The 18017-nt window shown below is 41.0% G+C and overlaps 1 protein-coding gene across 5 annotated transcripts in view; it reads left to right on the plus strand.

Annotated features, from left to right (window-relative positions):
- Positions 1-18017, plus strand: part of GRAMD1C (GRAM domain containing 1C) — a 52946-nt gene that overhangs the window by 21710 nt on the left and 13219 nt on the right. For all 5 annotated transcript variants that reach the window (XM_069020269.1, XM_069020238.1, XM_069020248.1 and 2 more), the window contains 5 exons: positions 1062-1157; positions 2338-2418; positions 8766-8884; positions 10119-10239; positions 14660-14819. In XM_069020269.1, the coding sequence (XP_068876370.1) occupies positions 1062-1157; positions 2338-2418; positions 8766-8884; positions 10119-10239; positions 14660-14819 (577 nt within the window). The remainder of the gene's footprint in view (positions 1-1061; positions 1158-2337; positions 2419-8765; positions 8885-10118; positions 10240-14659; positions 14820-18017) is intronic.

An 18017-nucleotide genomic window follows, 5' to 3' on the forward strand; every position in this document is an offset into this window, starting at 1 on the left:
AGACTGCTCATGCTTTAAGTTAGTCTCTTAGATTTAAGTGCCCTGAAATACACAGGACAAACAACAAATAGCTTGTGTATTCAAGACAGCAAGGGGCTATAGAAATACTTAACTGAAAACCAAGCTTACTCTTGTCAGATGGATTTGGTGATTGAATATATCTTATTTTAGATGTGAAATTAATTAAAAAATAAACCCTTTGAAATTATATGCTTGAATAGATAAACTATTCAAAGATTGATTGGGTTTTTTTAGCCAAACCAGCATACATCCTGGTAACCTGTTTCTGCCTGTCTAGCAGAGTGATATATTCAGCAATACCTTTAGGCAATCTGAGCTCATCAGCTACAATGGTAGAGCCAAGTTTGGGATCTCATTAGCAGGCTGTGTTGTTGTAAAGAGAGAGGGAATAAGTGGAGAACCTTTTTCTCACTGAGGAAAAAACAAGATAGAGCTGTATGTTCCTCCTTTCTCTAAGCTGAATGGCAGCACAGCCTCATACTCAAGAGAAGAGGGGGTAGCTGGAAGGAAATGGTTTGTTGCAGGCCAGATAGACCATATTCTTCAAAACAGAAACATTTCAGCTACTAATATACAAGTCAAACATGTCTAGGCAGGAAGAATTTCTTGCAGTGACTAGACTGCAAATAAAACTGGACTATATAGTAAACTTCTGTGAGATAACACAGTCTATTATCTGATCTCTCTCATCTATGTCCTGCTTCATGTGTAGCATTCTGATTGAGATTGACTTTCTGATATGTGATTTGTATTTGGTTGGGATTGTGGTATGTGGCTGGAGGAGTGGAAGAAGAGAAGAAAGAACCACTTACTTCCTTAATCCTAATGTGAAAGAAGAGGAGATGACTCTTAAGTCACCTCAGCTTCTACTTTGAAATGCTTGCTGTTAAAGCAGCAATTGGAGGCAGTAATTGCCTTTGTGATCTCAGCTGAATTTCATCCCAGTGTTTGGGGTTAGAGTTCCTCTTGCATGTTCTGTAGCTTCTAACTTTTTAGTCATAAGTTTTTTTTAATGTCTTATTAAATGTGTTTCTGCTTAGATTTCTATTGCTTTGAAGGATATCACTTTCATGACAAAGGAGAAGACTGCTCGTCTCATTCCGAATGCCATACAAATAGCAACAAAAGGAGAGAAGGTGAAAATCTGTGTTTAAATATGTTCTTGCTAAATGATAGAGTCCAGAACACAGCACTTGTTCTAGTCTATGTTTGCATAAGTAAATTCCCTGTCAAATGTTTACATGTGATTGGGATTAGAAGGGAGACTGTGGTTTGGTGCCTGTGCATGTTGGTTTGCTAATTCAACGCCAGTTTGATAGCAGAATCCCTTAGTGGGGATAACCAGAAAGTAAAAGTTTCTCACCTATTCCAAGGAAATCTATTTTAAAACTAAAATTCAATGCATGAATTCAGAATGTGTATTCTTCATATTGGAAAAATATCAAATCACTGGATTTCAAGTGCTCCTGGAAGAAAACTACTGGAAACAAAAGGAGTATGATGTCATGGATGTCAAGTCATGGAGAAATTTACCCCAGAACATGTGCTGGGAAATGAAGTTTTTGAGTGTGTATTTGAAAAACTGAAAAGCATGATGCAGAGTCTTCTTATGTGCAACACACTTTGTGATTAGTTCTTCTATAAATGCCTTGAAAATAATAATTCTTGGCAAAGAACAGAGAACAGCTTATCACAGTGAACCTGGAGCAACTGTTCTTTGTGAAGGAACTGTGATTCCTCATATTTGGCTGGTCCCTCTCAATTTTTCCAGTATTAACTTTCATCAACAAGGAAGATAGACCTCTTTGCTAAAAGGCCCCCAGCTTTCCAATGGGAAAGATTTTAACACTGCAAATGATGCATATAATTTGATCTCCTATTTTAATTATTTTAATTTCACATCATCTTGTGTGAAAATGTTAGTAAAAGGCATATGTGGCAGAAGAATGGAAATAGCTGCAGCCTGTAAGAAACAGGCATGTGCTTTTCTGATTTGTTCAACCTCCTATTTGCAAGTGGGGGAAAAATTTAAGTGTGTAATTAGTTGAGGAGGAGCTCTTCTGTTATGCCAAGGGTAGTCACATGGCCAGAACAGCAAGTGTCTTTATATACTGTGGACATTGGGGAACACATTCTCACTCACTGAAAGTGATACAAAGTGTGGAACATGAGGAATGTGACCCCAGGTTTGTTGAATGTGAAAGGAGGCATGCTGTTACTGATAACCTTGGGGTATTCAAGATACAAGGAAGCATTTTGGGACTCTTGAAAACAGCTACATGTGAGCTTATTTTTTTACCTTGTTTTTTTCTGCAGTTTTTCTTCACGTCATTCAGTGCAAGAGACAGAAGCTACCTCAGTATCTTCCGTTTGTGGCAGAATGTGTTGCTGGATAAGGTAAGCTTGTCTGCATCAGTACCTGTGGTTAAGCAACCAAATAATCTTTTTCTAATGTAGACAGATGTGCCTCTGGAGAATAAGAGACTTGAAGTTAGCTTTTCCCTTCTGACTTAGAATTCTAATCTGATGTTCTGCTTTGGTTCCTTGTACTTTAGATCACAGATGAAATTCTCATCCTTTCCTTCTCAGGCTGCCACCTACAACTCTGCTGTTGATGGAGCATTTTCTCTTTGCATATAGGTTGCATACTTCTCTTCACTACCAGCTCTAGCATATGTTACTAAACTGATACACATTTGCTTTGCATTTTCTATGCCTAATTTGTGATCAAAAAAGCAAGAGGTTTTCTCAGTGAAAACTTTCAAGGAAAAAGGCCAAAACTCCTTCTCAGATAAGTTAGCAGCTAAGAACCTTTGCCAGCCAACTCATTACAACTCTACTGACCTTGAATAAATGCAACAAAGGCAAGGCTGTATGATATGGAAGTGTATTTTGGCAACTTCTGCTAGTTAGCTTGATTTATATTGCAATTTGTGGATACTTAAGCTAATCTTCTTACTAAAAATGGACCGACACTTTTGCAGAACATCACTGCAAGAAAGACAGTTTTTGTAAACCAATTCCTTCCTGTTTATGGCTCTCATTGTTTAAATATTTTAACACAGTTGCAATTACACACTGAAATACCCATATATAATGCTGCAATGATCCCCAAAGGTTTAAAGCTGTTGTGCTACTTACACAAAGTAGCTACACTTTTTTTTCTTGTGTTAGATGAATTTTAAGGTAGACTAGAGGCAATTCTTGTCAAAACAAAAGCTGAAAATAAAGGGAAGGGCTATTTAAGGCAAAACCAATGTTTCTTGCAAATCTCTTGTCCCTCAAATCAAATACTAAATAACTGTAACTTCATAACCATCTTGTCTTGAATCCAGCCACAAAGTACTATGTCACCTGTTGACTGCAATGTGCAACTGGAAGTAACCTTGCTTTCTTTCATTGTGCAAAATTTGTCAGAAATGGCACATTATTCAGTTGATTGGTTTGTGGTGCTGGAGGGTCAGTCTATGGACATTCAGGTATATAAACCTATTCTAGGGCTGGAACAGAGGTAACTAGCTTAGTACTGTTCAGTATTAGTTTTTCTTGTGTGTTTCTACTCTGTGACACTGAAATGAGTGTCACATTAGGATCAATTTTTCACTTTAGAGCAGTAGCTAAAGGATGGATAAGAAAGCAGGAAGCACGAACTGCATGCAAGATGAGATGAATTCAGCCAGCAGGTTTTAGGAACCAGTGCATTTGAGTAGCTTGGGAACTAGCCTTATTATTTCTATCAAATTGTGCTGTTAGCTTGCTTGCATCCTCACTGAAGTATGTTAATAGGATAAATCTGTTTGTGAGAATTTCCCCTTGGGGTTCTCAGTTGTAAAATGGAACAGTCATAAGGTGTCTGTAGGGCTTTTTAATGTAGTATGTTTGGAACGGTTATTGGAACAGGATTTTTGTTAGTTTGAGTGCTTCTTCTGCAATGTAGTAATGACTTCTGATTCTCTGCTAGAATGTGTTTGAGTCACCTGTCAGCCTTCTTTAGATCAAGCTATAGAGGGGCACTGTGGAGTTGAAAGTAGAAATTGAAGTTGCTAGAGCTGGATTCACTGACTCCACTACAGTGGCAGCTGTCTACTGAACAAATACTAAAAGAGAGCCCTTGGTGTTTTCAAGCAGTTTTGCTGTTTTCTCCTCACCACCCCAATGTCAGGACCAGCATACATTTGGAAAATATCTCATACATCTGACACCCTACTATGGTATGCAATGCCTGAGTATGTGAAGCTTGGTGTTCCTGATCAAAGGGATGCCATCAGAATCTACAAAGCTTTTGACAAAAAACAAATCTCACTCTGGAACCAGTTCCAAAAGGAGCTGGTTTTAATGTTTCCTCTACAAACAGCTAAATGCTTTAAAGCCTTTGAATAGCTTGGTTATATTCTGGAGCACATCTGTTAGACCTGGAGATGACACCCAACTGTTAAATGATGAAATAAAGTAATTCTGTTGTCTTCAGAAGTATAACTGACTATAGGTGTCACAGTGCTGGTTTGCGCCACCTGACGGTGAATAATCCCCAGTTTTCAGGATTTGGATCCAGGGGACTGGAATTGCATTTGCTTCAAATCATGTCTGCACAGAGGTAATTTCCAGTCACTGACCTCCTTAACACTTCCTGGGCATAGATTTTGTTCTCTGAGGTCTCACCTCTGAAGAGTGACCTGTCTGCTTTACCTGATACACCTTAAGCTTTCACCACCTGTAGAACTTCTCAGTGGGGTCAGCCTCATACCCTTTCCCAGATCTCCATCTGGTGGCCGTTCTGCCTGGTACCTCCCAAGTATTGCGTGTCCTATATGGTTGAACAAGTAGTCCTTTGACAAGTCTGCCTTTCTGTCAGAAAGTGACTTGCACAGTGCAAGGAAGCCCATAAATGGTTACATGCTATTCTGTGCCCAAACTTACTCGTCTATCAAGATGCTCTCCCCCAACTCTGTACCACTGTTTGGACAGGACTCCTGGTCCCCTTTAGCTGAGTTATAATTCTCTAGCTCATAACTTCTTCAGACTTGCTCAGAATACACTACACTGTGTTTGGTGCCCTTCAACTTTTGTTGCTCTGCAAATCAGTGGGTACTTTCCTCTTAAGATGGGCCTCTCTTAGGCTTTTTATTCTTTAAATGTTCATGTAAAGACTTTTTTCTTTGAAGGAAAATTCCACTTTTTTTTTCCCCATCCCTGTTGCAAAATGTGTGCAGAGTGAGTCTCCTAGGCTTTTACCTTGCCATTGTTTTTTAAATGATCCAGCATCATGGAAAATAAGGAATCATTAATGCAGGTCTGGAAGAGACATGACACCGGTCTTGATAAAACAGATAGCTGCTTCCACATCCACTGCAGCTTTCAATAATACATCTGTTTATAAAATCAGCCCAAAATCCTGTTTTGCAGTGAGCTTTCCAGATTGGTACAAGAAGTTTATTCATGGCTGCTATTGACAATAAGAACAGTGCCATTTACAGTTTTGCTTTATTTTCCTAAACCTTATGGGTGTCAAATATCCCTCAAGTTTAAGGGAGAAGGAACAAATTAAAATGTAATTAGGCAGGTCATTCAAATCCCAAACAAACACAGCACTCCTTATTTCTAATGGAACAAGATCTTAACTTAATCGGTTTCAATTCCCATGAGTCCTCTTCCTTAGAGTTGGATTTATTTTCCTGTTGTTCTTCTTATGCTTTGCTGGGTAGAGATTTGCACCTGTCTCCGGAGACATGGTAGCAGGTAAGTCTAGAGGTGTGAGTAGGAACAGAATTTCTGGTCAGCTGGGCTTCTTGTGGCAAACATCTACCAGGACAGCAGTTCTGCCTTCCCCAGCAGTTTCTCAGGGAAGGTTGTGAAAAGAGAGATGTTTATTTGCACCTTTGTGTACAACAAGATTAATTTTAAAGCTGAAAGAAGGCTTGGTTTGATTCTGAGCATCATGTTTGGGCAGTTAGAGGGAGAGTTTGCTGTTTCCCTCCCCTATCCTGCAAACAATCAGAGTTCTGTATTAGAGTTGTCTGACAGGAGTGTGGTGTGTGGTGGGGCTTGTCTCTTGAGTCAACCTGTATGGTATGTCTTGTTCATATTTCTGCATTTGTCCATAGAGGGTAAAAATCAGCAACTTTGCTTCTGTTAGTGGTATTCTGTAGTATTGCTTGTGCCATGACACCGCTTTGTCTGGCATGAAGCAAAGTATTGATGATCTGTGCTCTGGTTGAAAAGACAAAAGTGTATCCCAGCTGCTTCTTGTAGCCTTTGTTTTTGTATACAAAGAGAACTGAGGAAGAACCCAGTGCAGACCATCACCTTGAATGGGCAAAGTAATTCATGTTCAGATTTAGCCTTTCAAGCTTCAGAGCTTCTCTAAGCCATCGTCTCAGAAGCAGAAGTCTGACCCAGAAAATTTATGCCCTTTTTGCTTTCAGAACTGGCTCTTTCTAACACAATAAAGCAAGTCTCGTTTGATCTTGGCTTGTGACCATTAAGAACTTATTATATCTAGCTGAGCTAGGAATAATTGAGCAGAGTGCAAGTATCCTGTTTTAGAAGCAGAAGTCGGTAACATTGGCTTTACAAAACAACAGGAAACGGCTTTATAGATTCCTTTATGGAAGCTGAAAAGCTTCTCTGCTTTCCTCAAACTATTGAGCTGACTGTACAAGGGCAGTCTGATTTGCCCATAGACAGAACATACCAGTGAATTTAATTAGCAACATTAGCTCTGACCCATTATGACTGGAAATCAAGGCATTGGCAATACTGGGCAAGAGAAATGAAAATGGCTTTGTTTCTGTCCTTTGATTCCTGGTTGGAAGGTGTGCTAGCTAAAAATACACCTCAGTCATATATTGAAACCATGTAATGCCTGCCCGTTTTTTAGCCATATAATAAGAACAGCTGTAGGTAGTTGTTTGTGGTTATGAGTTTATTGTTCCAAAGGACAGCATGCCTGGGGAAAGTAAGGCCCAGCTGTAAGTGGATGCACGTGTTTCAGCAGTGCATTGCTCTGTAGAACAAACCCCCGTGCAGGGGGAGGCTGGCATTAGCTGCTATGACCCTTGCTTTATTGCTGTGTGTTTTGTGTTTTAATGTTTACTTTGCCCTCGCTAGGATTAAATACCTTGAAACTGATCTCTGCCAATAGGGCGCTTGTTGCCAGCTGCTTTCTGAAAAGCCCGAAACCGTGCTGTGCCGGAAAATACCCGAGGGAAAAACCCTTCCTCGTCTCCGGCGTTGGGCTGTGTTTGCCCCGGCCTCGGGGGGAGCGGCTCCCGTGCGATGCTTTGCGGGGACGAGGGGGCAGCGGGACCGCCGTGGGGCCCGGGCCGGCGGCGATGGCCGGGACTGCCCCGGTCCCGCCCCGGGCCGGCAGCAGCGGCCGCGGAAGGCGCTGCCCCGGGGGGGGGGCGGCCCCGGGGGGGGGGGCGGCCCCGGGCGGGCCCCGCCGCCGCCCAGCAGGAAGTGGGAGCGCGGCGGCTCCTGGCGGGAGCGGGGCTGCCCGGGAGCGGCGCTGCCCGGCGGGACGCGCCAGGTGGGTCGCGGAGCGGGACGGGGAGAGAGAGCGGGCGGTGAGTGCCGGCAGCCCGAGCAGCGCCGGGACGGCTCTGGGCGCGTTTGCGTCCTGCGTGCGGGTCAGCTCCGCCGTGTCTGTCTTGAATTGCGGGTACTGTAACACTCTACAGGTGAAGCAAGCGGGTGGAGAGGATCATTTAAAGGCCCTTTAAATAATGTATGGGAATTTAATGTCATCATTTCATGCAAATAGTAAGCACTACTTGTGTTACTGCCTCATTAGCACAGTCCTGTTCCCTTGATCAATATGGATGGTGGCCGAGGCACATTTTCCAGTGTGGTGTCTCCTGTTTTAAGACCGCTAGTATTGCTCTCTGAGCTCTGTTAAATACCAAAACCTTTTCTTTCCTCTCTCTTTTTTTTTTTTTTTTTTTTTTTTTGGTCCACCCCATCCACCCCCCCCCCCCCCCCTTTACGGCCAAGGTGGACTTTGAAACTCATTGCTTACTCTGCAGATAGGAGTGTATCATACTACTTTCACTTCCAAGCTTTCCTGATGATTTAAGAGAACTTAAATATGTCCCCGTAGCTGTGGGAATTCATGGAGCAGGACAGAGATATTGTAGAGAAGAAGACTTAGCTAGTGGTGCGTCAAGGTAATGCTGAAGAAAATCAACTATTTTTCATAAAGAGGGTGCTGGTGATACAAATTGAAGACCTCCTGTCCCACCTTGGCAAAGTGGGCAGTTGGCTGACCTAGACACCAGTGTAACAACTGAAATGCTAGCCTCCCACGATTTGTAAAGTACTCTGAGCATCCTCAGGAAACAGGCGGGTATCTATTAAACAGTTTGTTCAGGATCAAAGACGGACCTAACTGGTCTTGTGCCGTATCGAGTGAAATTCGAGAGGGAGGTACCTTGAAGGTATCTCTGAAAATGTTGGTAACATGTAAAGAAGCAAGTACTGGCTACAAGTGTGTGTTTTCTCAAAATGACAGGTTTTTTTATGCCTGATGTTATTGGTTGAACAGCAGTGGGTTGGGAGTATGGAGCAGACAGGAGTACAGTTGCCCAAAATGCTGAAACCCAATCTCGGAATGTGATACCTGAATGCTTTCGGTCCTTGTCAGAATTGAGGTTAAAGGCTGTGGCGTAATTCGAACTTGTTGCTGTTTTTCCTCCAGTGCCTTACTGTGCCATACCATGGTTCTTGACTAGCTTGCTTTGTTTCAGAGGCTGACCAAGCAGGAATTCTGGCAGCTGGTGCACCAGAGCTATGGCTCTGAGCTGGGCCTGAACAGTGAGGAGATGGAGAGCTTCCACTCATCATCTGAAGACAATGGGCAGTCTCGGTAAGGAGAGGCTGTACAGCCTATTGAAACACCTGGGGAGAAGCAGTGTCCTCTTGCTTAGAAACTCTGTTTCTAAAGAGCTGCTGTAGCCTTACCAGAAAGGTTAAGCCTGTAGTAAGAGGATGCAGAGGTCTGAACTGCATAGACTGGGCATGTATAAAAACTTAACTGCGTGAATTTTCTGAAACAGTAGCAGTGCAGCTGAGGCCCCTTAGAAAAGGAGAGAGGAAGACCTTGTTTTCCCTGGATCTGCTTGGGGATCAGCATAGGGTAGCTTAAATAGCAGCCTTTTCCCATGATGGTGCCTAGTCAGCACCTGTATGCCCTTCGACAGTTTGGAAGGTTTGAATGGAATGGAGCTGTATTGTGGTTCAGGTACTTTTTTCTTCCCCTCCTCTGTGGAAAAATACTTGTTTTGCCTTGTTCTCCTGATATCTGAGGTCTTAGCTTATTTTTGTATTGTCCTCAGCTTGAATTAAGAAACAGAAATAGTAATATGATAAACTGGAATAATTGTAATAATAATGATGTGGTTTTTTTAGAAGAGTTGCCTTGATTTTTTTTGAACAAATGTGAACTGATTTATGACCTGCCAGTGTCAATCTAATAACAGCACTTTACATATCTCTATGTAAATAAGCATGACTCTACAAAACTGAACAGTGTAATTTATGTCTCTTCAATCCTGTATTATCTGAGTATGTCTGTGAGAAAAATATCTTGAGTTCGTTGCAGGCTTCAAAAGATATCCTATTAAGTATGTTCTGATTGTCTTTTTTTGTTTGATTGGTTTACTTTTTGTTTTTGGCTTGCTTGATTTTTTTGTTGTTTTTGTTATGTTTTGGGGGTTTTTTGTTAAAAAATCACAACTTTGCAACTTTGGAATAAGGGACACAGGAAAAAAAATTATTTTCTGACAGTTTCTTAAAACATTTTCTTTCCAAATTAGTTATAAGCTACATCTGTTTCCTCATTTCCCACAGCACTCGCTTACTCTTTGATGCACCAGTGCTTGGTTTTATTGACCTTATGATCAGAAGCTGAATCTTCTGAGAGGTAGCTGGAATGAGGAAAATGGCTTGACTTTAATGAGCTGGGTGTGGGAAGAAAGGAGTTGTTATTTTTTAATGTTATCTGAACAGCAATGTTTTGAATGCAAAAATCACATGAGAGGCTTTCTCAGATTTCTCAGCACTTATATCTCCAAGGATATCTTCCTTTTTGCTTTGGGCAGATCCAGCATTTGTGATGATTCTGGAGAAAGGGAAGAAAAACTACCCAAAATGATTGGTTTAGTTCGTGAGCCCACGCTTCAAACAGAAGGAGAGCCACTCAACAGACACACGTTGCCAGGAGTAAGTGCTGACACAGCCTTTCTTGCTGTTTGTAGCTGATAAGCATATCTGCTTAACTTGTGTATCTGTAAGCATAGGATGAATGGAGAATGCAACTTCTAAAGAAGTCTTTGAGAAGTCAAGAATGTTTCTTAAATCTGAAAATGAGCAAAATTCTTTATAAGAGATTACTGTTGGTGTGAGCTTTAGCAATGCTCTGTCACTAATTTGCAGCACAACCTAGCTAGAATGCTGAGGCTTATGCCCTGGTCTGGTTTTTGTTTTTCCTTTAAAAACAACATTACCTGATTTTTCTTACCCAGTTCCTGAGGATACCATATTTGTTTTTTATCCAAGTGCTTTTTGAAAGTAATGCCTTGTTCACCAAGGCTTTCTTGCTTGTGCTATTTGTCATTTGAAAAGATCTCTTATATTACTATCTCTCTTCTACATAGGGTATATTAAAGGATAGTTATGCTTTGTTACCCTTGCCTTGAAAGGTCAGTTAGTCTGCTGTTGTGAATATATGAAACCTTTTTTTATTGAAATCTGTGGAAATGCTTCAGAAGGAAGGGGAAAACCCCCAGACTTGCTATTATAAGGATGAATTTTACCTTAATGCCTTGGGTTAGTACAACTGAACAAGCATGAATGCCTCACTCGCATTCATTCATGTTGTATGAATTTGTGAATGTGTTTGGCTGGTTGGGACTATCACACTATTAGTAGTTATATTTGAGATGGGCACAGTGTCTAGCACTGTTACTGGGACTCTGTGTTAGTTTGAAAATAAACCAGTGGGAGGCACCAAGTCAGAATAACAATTTAATGGGGAAAATTAAAGAAAAGGGAAAAAAGAAAGACTAAAAGAAAACACTGGTACAGACTGACAGAGTCAAGATACAACCTGAGTCCCTGTTAGTCAGGGTGGTGGTAGCAGTCTGGTAGAATGGTGGCTGCAGTCCTCTGAAGTGGTGATCCTGTAGAAAAAAGGTCTGTTCTTCCTCAGAAGGTCCAGTGGTGGCTGTGTAGCTCCTGTCCTCTGGAAAGCCAGTGGAAAAGGGTTGTCTCTGGTGTTCAGTCTCAGATTATATCCAGGATGGGATGCTTGGTTCCTCCCTCTGGGTGGAGCATCTCACAATAGGGTAATGAGTCATGAGGCCAAGTGTTGATTAGGCTCATTAACAGAAGATAGTCGGAGGGAGTTATCTCTGAGTCATGCAGCGGGACAATGATGGGCCATTAACAGCAAGATATTCTGGGGGGAGGAGGCAAGGAAACACTGCCCCACCTGATTTCCACAGCTCATGAGGATGGTAATAGAATACACTGCAACCAGGACAGACTCCTATGTGCAGCTGTAGTCCTAAAAAGTTGCAGATATTTTCTCTTTGGGTTATTAGATATCCCAAAGAGCTTGGAAAAGAAAATAAGCCACTAGTGCATTTTTTTATAAATGTTACTAGGGCTGGGTACCTAATTGCCAGTTTTGCTTTGGAGAATTTGGGGAAGGAAAGAAGGAGATTATTTTAATAGTTTTTACTACCCTATAAATCTTCTGACTTTTGTCACTTGCTGTAAGTGATCTGGAGGTTAAGTAGGATTTAAATAGTTCTGCCAAAATCCAAGTTAATGGCTAGAAACTCATATCCAGCAAACAATATTGGTATTCCTCAGATGTTAAAAGCTTAGTTACTTGAGTGATGGGTTTTTCTTATGGAAACTCTGGCAGTATAAAACAAGATTTTTGGAAAGTTGTAAGAGAGGCATGGGAGGACTGGGGATGCTGCTGGAATTTGGGCTGTTTGGGATAACTAAAAATCTACACAGGTAGCCTTAGTTTGGACTTGTAAGTCTTATTTGCACAAGAACAAGCCATTTAAAAATAATTGCTATGCCTGGAAAAAGAAGCCACACCCAGAGATGTCTCTTGTAGGTGCTAAATCTAATTGGGCATCTTGGTAAGGAGGAATGCCTGGGATTTGGTCTGTAAAAATGCCAGGATTCTCCCTTGAATAATCTGCCTCTGAAAGGTCTTTTAATTATAGTGTAAAAGTGCAATCTTGCTAAATGTGTAACTAAACTGTTTAGTTTACTGTTTCAGGGTAGCTAAAATGCACAGTGTTTTTGTTTAGCTGTATGTGTCACTCGGCATTACTCAAGAATGTCCATGCTCTCTCCACAGCCCCAGGATTGCACCATATTTTGTAGAACCACAAGGGCAATAGGAGGAGGCAGTAGTGCTTAGAATGTATTTATCAGAAGCCATCACAGTGATGACACAAAGCACACTTAACCACCTTCCAAAGACTGGAGGGAAACAGGCTTAAACTCCCCTTTACTGCTCTGATAGACAAAGTAAGTCCCAAAGCTCTTGGAAGAGGAAGATCTGAAAAGAGTGGAGGGGTTGGGTCTTTTATTTGGCCCATCTTGAAGGAAATGTTGTTCATGGCTGTCTTTAGTTGATTGAGGAAAGTCTGTGTGGAACACTGGTCATGGCTCGTCTGCCTCTCAGTGTATGTGAATGGGGGAACCAACTTGTTGCCTGTTTTTGTAACTGTCATCTTCCCTTCACCCCTTGCAGGGAGGCCTTCCAGTCCCAGAGCTTGCTGTTCACAGGCTAAAAACCAAAAAAGCCTTGGCACTGAGCTTAGCAATACTGGACTAGCTCGGGAGATAAATGTACAATAGGGAAGAAGTTATTGATCTTTAATTTCAGCTGATAGATCTTAAAATCTTTACTCTTTAGTGTGAAAACAACCCACACAAATGCAAACCAACCCAAACCCCCATGAAATCTGTGTTAAACTCGATCAGTTATTCCAGAAGCCCCAGCTTGAATCTCTTCTTCCATGACATCATGAAAAGCTTTTTTTTTCTAGAAGCTGTTGCTTGTGTCTTCTGACTTGAGCCTGACTTTCCTGCTCTGCTCATGGCATACTGGGCTGCTCTTATGCTGCTGGTGGGAGCTCCACTTAGTCACTAGATCCCTAATTGTTGTCAAAATACTGTGAGCGTTCCTTGGGTTTGTGCTGGATCAGTGTGTCAATTTTTAGGCAGTTCTATCACAACCAGCTCCTTTTTGACTTGGTAGAGTATTTTGACATTTAATATTGGTTCTGTCTAGATCCTGTTGTGGGACTGAATATAGTTTACATGGCAGCTCCTCTCAATAGGAGCATTTGTTAACTGATCTATTTTTCTGATTCAGTCTTCCTTTTTAATTTTTTGATCTTGAAGGAGTATTTTTGACTGCTTATACTGCAGATTGATGCCTGTCTCTATTTTCCAGCCACCTACCTCCTCCTAATGGCCCTTGGTTGCACAAAAAAAGTAACAGGTTTTTATTTTGAAAAAAACACAAGTACAGGAAGTACATGATGACTGTTCAAGCAGCAGATGCTCTTGCTTTCTTGAGTCAGTGCTGAATAATCTTTAGGGAAGATGCTTTTGCAGATGAATCAGAACAACTCAGTTGAGGAGGCCTGATCATGTTTACTATGGTCCATGCAGTGCTCTTCTGAGGGCTGTACTGCTCTTGATCCCAGGTGTTCCACTGGCAGCAGTGGGGCCTTGAGGAGAGGTTTAGAATGAAAAACAGATTCGAAGCTTTTTGCGTGGCATTTTGAGATATACGAATTTTGTCCATACAGTTTCCTTGGAGATTTACTTCTTTAAGTGTGCAGTGGTATATGTGCTTAGCTGACAGTTCTTGTTTAAGGTTAAGAGCTGCATCATTGATTCAGTGATTGATGTTCTGGGGTATTTCCTTTCCGCTTATATACTGGAGATGGTAAATGATACTCCACTGCTTTGTTTCTGAGAAGCAACATTTTATAGGTAGGGTGGCTCTAGACAGTATTTTAAAACTTCTTTTTTCAAAGAGTGATGGAGTCCTACAAAGTAAGAACTTTTCAAATATATAATTGGGATAATTTAGTCTTGCTGAAAGAGGAAGGCCCTACCTGTTTCATTGTGCTTCCTCTCTGGGTTGTTGGACCCTTGCTAAGCCATTAGGAAAAAACTAACCTGATGAATACCAAGCAAATCTGTGTTGGGTTAATGAATTTATAAATGCTAATGTTGAAGCAGGGAAGGGGCCGAAACTGTGCAGATTGGTGCAAGGGGACAGTCCTGTTTAAGGCAGCTCTTGGTACCAACAGTGCATAAACAAGAAACAAGTCTCTTCCTTGTTACTGGGGTTTAGTAAAATATTTAAATAAAGGAAAGAGAGGTTGGCTGGGGTAGAGGAACAAGGGAGAAATTAGTGCTTGTCTGTGTGGTAATTGAGTAGGTAGAACTTGTGGCTTTCTTTGTATGGCTGTCTTTTTTAAAGTAACTTTCCCTTTTGGTTGTTTTTTTGTTTTGTTTTGTTCGGTTTTTTTGTTTTGTTTTTTAATGATCTCTGATTACTGATACTTTTTTTTCTTGGTTGTTTCAGGTGGAGGAGTCCCCAAGTGAGAAACAAATAAAGAACCCTCTTCCATCTTCAGAAAGAAAACCTGCTAAGCTAGTTAGGAGCAGGTCTTTAGAAAAATCCTTAGACCTTAATGAGAATGAAAATCTTTCAGAGAAGAGCAGTGCCTCAGATAGTGAAGAAGGTAAATCTCTTAGCAGCTGGGATCTCTAAGACAACATGACTTTGGTGTTCTGTCTCACTTGTGGAGAAAGTTAGAGAACTTCCTGATCTTATGAAACTTTTTTGCTTATTTGTTTCACAGAATTGCAGCAAAAAGGTTTTTTATCTTAGTTTCTGGGGGAAAAAAAAGTTGTTGGGTGTTTAGAATGAAAATAAACAAATTGTGGGTTTTCTCTTCTGGTGTGTAGAGAGTTGCTAACAGCTGAAACTAAAGAAAGTTTCTTGACAGTGGGGTGGTGTTAATTTCAGTGGGGTGGTGTCTCTTTCCATCCTTTGCATTTCTTGGAAACGGAGGGAAAACATTTCAGACCGTTCCTAAGTTTCTGGAAGATTCCCCCAGCTCCCCCTTCTTTACACTCCTACTTTCTTAAAGCTTATGGGCTTCACTGTTACTGATGGTGTAAACTGAGGAATTTACTGAAAGCCCAGGGAAGATAATTTCCCAGGTTTCAGGAGAGTATTGTGCATATTCTGAATCTGATCTGAAGATGAAAAACCTTCATGGGTATCTTGCAGCAGATTACACTCTCTGTGCAAACATAATCTTAATGGATCCTAATGTACCAACCTCATAACTCATTACCCAGTATAAGATAGAAGAAACTTGGATACCTGGATGATAAACTTGTGCTGAGGTCTGTGGGTGCTTGTCCTGTGGTCCCACAGTAGCCCCTGACAAGTTCTCACTTTCTATGGTGAGCTTTTCACTTACCCTGGGGAAGTTTTCTGTGCCAAAGGGCTGTAGCTGTTGGGGCAGCTCACTGAACTTTGGTGGATGTTCTGTAATATCTGAATCTTTGATTCTGTAAATGCCTTTAAAGCAAAGTGTGTGCAACCTGCATTGGTTCCAAGGTTATATGGTGGTGAGCAAATGAAAGGCAAAAAAGCCCAACAGTAGTACTTTGCTCAGTAGCAGCTGTGTATTTCTTTCATGTGCAAAGAGAACTTACTTCATGACTTGTTGGCAAGGAATAGAACAGTTCAGTTGATTGAGGCCAGTTCTTAATCTCACTGAGAAATTTTATATCTTGTCATTTCAGAGTTGACAACTGAAGTTGTTTGCAGGTGACATTATGTGGGGATCATTGAGGTGTCCAGGAAAGTTTTCAGAGTTGCAGGTTGAATTGGCTGCCTTCAAGTTGTGCTTTTTGCCTGGGGATATACTTTATATTCAATTAACTTTGCTTTTGCTCCCCCACAGTGCTTTTGTGTTGGCTTGAGTTCAGATTCAACTCAATGCATGTCAGACATTACCATTTTTGTGAATATACCTACTTGAACAGGCTGTTGTTTATTCCATGTTCCTACACACTTAACAAGCTTGATAAATTAATTTACTCTTCCAAAGGTGTATCTTTTAGAGCAGCAGAAAGTTTTGGTCTTTGGATGTTTTAGATATTTTGCAGCTTTCCTGTCTTCCTATTACCACATCTCTCTTCTTTCTCTGGATTTTACTTTTTATGGCAAAGGTCTCCAGTGAAACTGATTAAAAAGTAGTCCTGTTGTCTTTCCTGCTACTAGTTGCCTAAATCATAGCAGTAAATATTCCCTGTCATGCCTGCATTAGTGATGTTGAATAAACTGGAGATGTCTCTTTAATAAAAAGACAACTGACTTCATGCTGCTTTTATTTCTCTTCCCTTCCCCAAGACTAGTCTTTTTTTATTCAGAGCAGGATTTTCTAGACTCACGACATTAATCTTTTCTGTCAGAATCTTCATGCTTAGAATGTCTTTCTTCTGTTTCTCTGTCTGTTTTCTGTTGCAGTTGCCCCACATTCTTACAAGGTGAATTCCTTCACGCAAACGAAACTAGCTTTCCTACATGGCAAAGGTTTACCCATGCGATTAATTTCTCTTGTGTCCTCTGGCTCATACTCAGGCTGCCCATGGAGGTGTCCTGGCAAATAAGGTGAGGGGCAAGCTCAAGACTCTGGTTCTTCACAGCATTAATTCCCTTGTCCTAAGCAGTTATCACCTTGGGGATGGGGGGTCTGCATCCCACTGTCCACCACTGGCCTATTGACCTGCATCTTGGTGTTTTTGTCCAGGTTTATAAATCAGAGTATAAATCCTGAGCCATGACAAACTTTTGGCTAAGCTAAACGTTAATATCTGTGGCCTTAATTCTGAATTTCAGAAAACAGATTTTTAGTTCAAGCATAGAATACATATTTGCAACACAGGGCCACAAGATCTTTTTAATTTCCTCAAATGACTCTTTAGTATATAGGGTAGTTTGTTTCTTTATTTTCAGTAACTGTGTTCAGCAGCATGAAATACTTCAAATAAAGAAGGGGAAGCAGGATATTGGAAAAACAGTCTTTTCTGCTAGAAGGCTTTACTGTATGCAGGGAGATCATACATTTCTGCTGTCCTTGTGTAACGTGACAGACTTACTGTGTTGTTTCTGTGTGTACTAATAACAACCTTAAATGTGTGATCTGCAGGAGAGCATAACTGCCTGTACCATGGTGCTGTAAGATGGGCACAGCAGAGGCTTGACTTTACTTGCAGATAGTGGTATATAGGGCATATGGTGTTTGAAATACAGGATAGTTGAAGTTAGGTTCAGCCCTGTGTTAGTTGTCCCCCTTCCCACCCCAATACGAAATTTTGGGTATATCATGTATGTAAGGAAGAGTAGCCCTGTTATCTTGTTGGAATTTTAATCAAAGTACTGAAAGGATGTATTTTGTTGGAAAAAAAATTATTTACTTTGGATTTTGGAGGATATTTGTTTGAGTCACCTGAAGGCAAAAGGTTGTAGGGATTCTTTGTCTTGTGAACTGGAAAGAGCTAGCACTGTGACAATACTCACTCAGTGGCTCCCCAAGTTAATTCTGTACTTAATGTTTAAAGTATAGGGGAGGTCTCTGAAAATGGTTAATACTGCTGATACAGTCTTTAAATAGATGATGTCTGGAACATGTTCACTTCTAGGAATTGGTTTTATTCACTTGATTTCAGGTGTATCTGGTTAAAGGCTCCTATCTACATATCTTTCATGCAGCGTGTAGTTTTTTTCCCCATCCCCAGCAGTATAGAAATGTCCAATGGTGCCAAGATTTGCATACATACTTTAAATACCTGATCCTCCCCCAACTCAGTGGAGTGGAAAAATAAACCTTCTTATTAATTTGTTTGATAGCCTCTGCTCG

The sequence above is a fragment of the Aphelocoma coerulescens genome, chromosome 1 (genome assembly GCF_041296385.1).
Source record: "Aphelocoma coerulescens isolate FSJ_1873_10779 chromosome 1, UR_Acoe_1.0, whole genome shotgun sequence".
NCBI lineage: Eukaryota > Metazoa > Chordata > Aves > Passeriformes > Corvidae > Aphelocoma > Aphelocoma coerulescens.